Source organism: Heloderma suspectum, chromosome 16 (assembly GCF_057233095.1).
Source record: "Heloderma suspectum isolate Gila_16-S chromosome 16, 16-S_ref, whole genome shotgun sequence".
Classification (NCBI taxonomy): Eukaryota; Metazoa; Chordata; class Lepidosauria; order Squamata; family Helodermatidae; genus Heloderma; species Heloderma suspectum.
This window is the reverse complement of record NC_139473.1, coordinates 20,958,867-20,964,866: the sequence shown is the minus strand read 5'-3', so window position 1 is coordinate 20,964,866 and position 6,000 is coordinate 20,958,867. Positions and strand designations below refer to the sequence as shown.

Sequence of the window (6,000 nt, the reverse complement as noted above, 5' to 3'; positions counted from 1 at the left end):
CCTGTGAATGACATCCACACACTGAGACTGACACTCTAAAGGACGCTGGGCAGGTGGCTACAAGGCTGCCTTCTCAGCGGTGGCACCCCACTTCCCAAATAAAACCCCCAAAGAGGCTCGCCTGGCAGTGACGTTATTACCTTTTGGTGCTAGGCAAAGACCTTTCTTTTCTCCCAGGCATTTTAGAGATCTAGTTCTAGGTTGCTGTGGCTGCTTTATTGATTCCTGTGCTGTTTGTTGTTTTGTATGATATTGTATTTGCATCTTATTCTTTTAAATATCTGTACTGTGTTTTATATTTTAAACTGTGTTCTAAAATGGTGTTTCAGTTTTTTAACTGGTTGTTATCTGCTCAGAGAACATTAGTTATTGGGTGGATTAGAAATGTAATAAACAAACAAATTCCTGGGGCTGGTTCATGCATACTTGGAGGGATTTGAACTGATGTTGGGAAAGACTGAAGGCAAAAGGAGAAGGGGACGGCAGAGGATGAGATGGCTAGATAGCATCACCGTTGCAATGAATATGGACTTGAGCACGCTCCGGGAGAGAGCGCAGGACAGGAAGGCCTGGCATGCTATGGTCCATGGGGTCACGAAGAGTCGGACACGACTGAACGACAACAATTCCCAATCCAACACTGTACCTATTACACTTTACTGTCTCTCAGTGTCTCTGCATTTCATTATTGTTTGCATGGCAGCTGGCTGTGTGAACACACCAAAGCAGTGATATGACAACATTCTCTATGTGATGCTTGATTTGTGATCATCCATGCAGCAACCATATCTCCTTCTCCTTCTCCTTCTTCTTCACACAGCACACAGTTAACCTAGTTAGTTACCACAAGACATACTGATGGCCACCAAACTAGATGGCTTTAAAAGGGGACTAGACAAATTCCTGGAGGAGAAGGCTATCAATGGCTACTAAGTCATGAAAGCTATATATTACTTCCAGTATCAGAGGCCTTTGTATACCAGTTGCTGGGGAACATGGGCGGGAAGGTGCCGTTGCATTCATGTCCTGCTTGTCGGCTTCCCATTGGGGCATCTGGTTGTGAACAGAACGCTGGACTAGATGGACACTTGGTCTGACTTAGCATCACTCTTGTTAAGTTGTTATGATTATTCTTATTAATAATAATACGTGTACGTGGGTCTGTTGGGTTGGTTGCTGTTTTTATTCTGTTATTGTTGTGTTTTTAATTGTTTCAGTATCTTTGTTTTATTACTGTGTTAGCCAGGTTTTATTTATCTCTGATTGTAAGCTGCCTTGAGTGCCATTTTCTTGGTAGAAAGATGGGGTATAAAGAAGTTAAATAAATAATTCATTTATACAGGGCCTTAGAACACAGATGAGGAATGTTTGGCCCGTGGGTCAACTCCGGCCTGCCCAGGTTCCCCATCTAGCCTTATTGGGTTCCTCCGGGGGGCAAAGTGTGGCCTGCAACCCTGCGCCCTGGAGGAATCCCTGCTGTTTCCATGTTCCGGAGCAGTCCCCGCTCCGATCTGTGATTGGAGACAAGAGCGAGGATTCCCCACTCACCCTCAGGATCATAGATCGGAGGTGATGCGGCTGTGGCTGGCGTGCAAGGTCAACTAGTAGCCACAGAGCTTGTTCACACACCATCCGCCATTCCCATCAGGAGATGTCCAGCACACGAAGCCAGGGCTCGCCACTCCTCCAGGTCCTGGCCTTTGCTCACCGCCTCTGAGCTGCGCTCCAAGGGCCAGCTGAGTCCCTTCTCTGTGCTGGGAGAGGTAGGATGCTCTGTGCCTCGCTCTGCGCCGAGACAGGCATCTGCGCAACATGGGCATGGCCTCAGTAAGTGCAGCCACGCCCTCCAATGTCATCAGGTCTGCAGAGGCCAATTCGCCCCCCGCTTAAATAGGGCCCCCAGCCCTGCTTCAGAGTGTCCAGAGCATTTTATGCATTATTCTTCTCATCCTTACAACCACCCTGCAAGGAAGGCCAGTGTTCTTTCCCCTGTACTGCAGATAGGAAAGCTGAGGCAGAGAGTAGGCGAGGCCTGCCCGAGGCCAGGGCTCACCGCCGAGGTGAAACGTGAACTGGGGTGCTTTCCTATGGTTAATTGCCCTGGGGGGTGGGATGGAAAGGGGCACAGTGCACAGGGAGGGGAGGGATGACCTTTCCCTCCCCAATGTGACCCCCAGGAAACTCCCCTCTGCAAAGAAATTAAGTAAAGCAAAACCCCCTACTTAGGACTGTCTGGAACAGACCCAGGGCCGTGGGGAAAAGGGTCGGGGCCTGGGCCTCTGTGGCCCTAAGCATAACGGCACCCCAGCGACTGAGGACAGAACTGTGTGTGCCCCATGGCTGCCCTGTTCCTGTTGCAGGTCCAGTTGGCTTCTGTAGATGGAATGGGAAGGAACGTCTCTCTGCCTCTCTTTCTGTGCGCACCACCTTGCCTTCCGGAAGCACGGTTTCTTGGACCGTCCTGCTCAGCCCCTTCAGTCCGGGCGGGGCTCCCTTCTCTGAAGCAGGGTTGCTCTGCACTCCCACCCTAAAACCTCTTTTCCCACGACCAAAACCTTGTTTGCTGGATGTTGTGATAGGACGTGTAGTCCAACACATCCGGAGGGTGCCAGATGTAGGGGACGTGGTGCGCGCGTGTGGAAAGGCTGGCCCCCGACTGAGCTCACTTTTCAAACCAGTTAACTTCCCTCCGCCTCACTTTACACGGATGATACATCCTGCGTGCGCGTGAAGTCGGTCTGTGAAAACAGTGTATTGGTTCTGGAGCCGTCCTACGCAAGTCCAGCCATGGGGGGCAGGGGCCTGCCTGTGATGACCCCCCCTTGGCCTGATCCTGGCACTCTCTTCTACAGCTCCCACAACCCAAGGACTGACTCCCCCAATCCAGGCCTGTGGCTGGGGGGGCTCGCCCCTCCTAAATGCTCCATTTTTTTTTACACAAACCATTGCAAAAACACGTTATAATGCTGCCTGCGAACCAGATGGGCTCCCCCCCATTTTTGGGCGCCCCCCCGCAAAACTTTCAGGCTGGCCACGGGCCTGCCCCGCCCCCTAGCTCGCGCGCGCGCGGCTCGCTCCCTCGCCCGGCACGGGCGCCGGGCGAGGCGCATCCCGGCCGCCGCTGGTTCGCACGGCCGCTTTCGCCGCGTGTCGGGGGCGGGGGCCGGGGGCGCGCGCGCGGCGGCTCGGAAACTCCCGGGAAGACACGTGACGAGGCGGAGGGAGGGGGCGCCGGCGGGAGGGGGCGGAGGGAGCTTCGCCCGGCTGCTGCGCCCGGCTGGGGGCGGCTCAGATCGGCGCATCCTCGCCGCGGAGACGGACGGCGGCGGCGGCCCTCTGCGATCGCGGGCCGGCCGGACGAGGGCGGGCTGCGGCGGCGGCGCGAGTCGGCCGCGGGGGCTTTCCGGCGGCGGCGCCCCCGCCCCTCCCCGCGAACTTTCTCCTCCTCCTCCTCCATCACCGGATCCGACGTGCCCGCTCCTCCTCGGACGCCCCGGCCAAGACGGACCGCCCGCCCTGGGATTACAGCAGCGGCCCCTCTCCCTCTCCCTCTTTTTTGGGGGGGTCTCTTATTTTACATCTTTCCTCCTGACGGCGCCCCCCTCCTCCCTCTTGGTTTCCTTTGCTCCCAATTCTTCATCCCCCCCCCCGGATGGGCGAATCTCAGTTATTTCATAGATTTCTTTCTTGGTGCGCCCCTTCCCGCACTTGGTTGCCTTTGCTCCCCAATTTTTTTAAAGGGGGGGGGTTGCATCAAGAGCTCCTTCTCTTCTGGCTCCCCCGCCCTCTGGAACTGTTTTTTGTGTGTGTGGAGGGGGGGTATTGCCTCGCGGTTCCATCCCCGCCCCCTCCCCGATTGCTTTCTACGCCCATTTGGATCGAATATATATTAGCCCGGCATTGCTGCTTTCTTCGCCCACCCCGCCTCTGAATTTTCTGACATCTCCCCCCGCGCCCCCCCCGGCCAACACGGAGTCCAAGCTTGCTGGCTTTTCGGTAGGCGAGGGGGGCAGCCCCCCTTGGGTGGAAACCTGGGGCGACTCGAGGGAGCGGTAGGTGGGTCCCCCCTCCTTTGCCCATCGCCCCCTGGGCGCCCCCCGCCCCAGATCTTGGCCAGAACCCCCCCCCGCTGGGTTGGCTCCCGCTCCGGATCCCACGTGCGCGGACTCGGCTTTCTCCCGGCCTCGCCCCGGATTCCGCCATGGCCTTGGAGAGGAGGACCCGCTCCGGACCCGCGGCCCTGCTCTGTTGCATCGGGGCGCTGCTCAGCCACGGTGAGTCCCCGCTGATGGCGGGGGAAGGGAAGAGCCCTGGGCTTTCACGCTGAGGCGTGTGGAAGAGGTTTTGCGAGTTCTCCAGCAATGGCAAACAGACGAGAGTGTCTCTGAGGATATGCAGAAGGCACCAAGCTGGCCACACATTTTTGAGTGTGTGTGTGGGGGGGCTTCCGTAGAACTCCAGCCAGCTAACTGTCCTTTAGCACTCTGGTTAAGCACCAGAAATGTTTGGAAAAGCTGTATGCGTGTGTACCTTAAGCATGTGCAGAGTGCACCTGGAAACAACCGAGGGTGTCCCTTAGCATATGTAGAAAGCGCCTCTCTCTTGAGTTAACCGCAGCCTGTTGGGGGGTGGGTAGCCTTTTAACTGTTCTGGTGCCAGGGCATGTAAGCATGTGCAGAGTGCCATCTCCATCCCCGCTGCTCCTATAGATTTGAAGTTAGCAAAGTTGGGGCTTCCAGGGAGAGGGAAGGCTTTTGAGCTAATTCAAGCATTGATCTTACCCAGCCCGCTACACCCCTCCCGGGCTGGCTGAGGATGATAGGAGTGTTAGTCCAACTCACCTGGAGGCACCAGGTCGAGGGAGGCTGCCGCAATGAATTCCTGGGCCGACTTGCAGGGCTTAATTTAAGTCGGAAGGCAGGACTGAGCTGGAGGCTGCAGCTCAGTTCTGCTGCAGAAGACATGATTGTAAAGAGCGTCTCTGACAACGGGCAGCAGCTAGGGTTGAGTAGCTCCCTGGGATTAAGGGGAAAAAGGAGCATGGAGCATGCGCAGAGTGCCCTTTCCTCATCACAGATGGGTTCCCCTGCCCTGCCATTTTGGGGTGACAGCTCGGTGCTCGCCTGTGTGAAGACCTGGGCGCGCCTGAGGCCCCGCTCAGCCCCAAGCTCTGTTTTCAATGCTAGTGCTTGGTCTCGTTGCCTGAAGTGTCACCTCTGAGCATAAGTGGAGTGTATTACCTCACCATCAAATGATGGCAGGCCACTTGGACTCCCACATTTTGGGTCATGCGGAGAACCACCTGCTGACCAGCCACAAACAGCACATGACTCTAGGTGTCCCCCCCCCCCCGTCCTTCTCTCCGGTTTGCCAGGTGTCTGGCTTCTGGTGCATAGCTCAGCTGTGGAATTTGTGACCACCCGGTGTAGCAATGGCCCCCAACGTGGATGGCTTTAAAGGTGGACAAAGGGATTGCATGGAGGAATAGTCACCATGACTATATATTGCCTCCTGTATTGGGCAGTATCTCCCTGCATGCCAGTTTCTGGGGAACATGGGCAGGAGGATGCTATTGCACCCATGTCCCACTTATGGGCTTCCCACTGGGGCATCAGGTTGGCCACTGTGGGAACAGAATGCTGGACTAGAGAGTCCTTTGGTCTGATCTAGCAGGGCACCGCTGATGTGCTTAAGAGTCCTGCTGGATCAGGCCAAAGTAGGTCCATGTAGAACAGCAGTCTGTCTAGAATATATATCCCATCTTCTTTCCTCTTGCAAGGAACCCACCGCAGCTTACATAATCTTCCTTCTCTCCATTTTATCCTCACAGCAACCCTGTGTGGTAGGTTAGGCTGAGAGTCAGGGCACTCTCAGGATGCATGTCACTCAGTGAGCTTCATGGCCCAGTGAGAACTCAAACCCGGATCTCCCGCGTCCTGGTCCAGCACTTTAACCACTACACCACACTGGGTCATCATCCCGTTTCTCCCAGAGGCCAAC

The 6,000-nt window shown here is 55.9% G+C and overlaps 1 protein-coding gene across 1 annotated transcript in view; it reads left to right on the top strand.

The window, feature by feature from the left end:
* Nucleotides 1–4,201: 4,201 nt before the first annotated feature.
* TMEM132E (transmembrane protein 132E) overlaps nucleotides 4,202–6,000 on the top strand; it is a 196,292-nt gene continuing 194,493 nt past the window's right edge. The window contains exon 1 of the mRNA XM_084823015.1: nucleotides 4,202–4,274. Coding sequence (XP_084679141.1) covers nucleotides 4,202–4,274 — 73 coding nt within the window. The remainder of the gene's footprint in view (nucleotides 4,275–6,000) is intronic.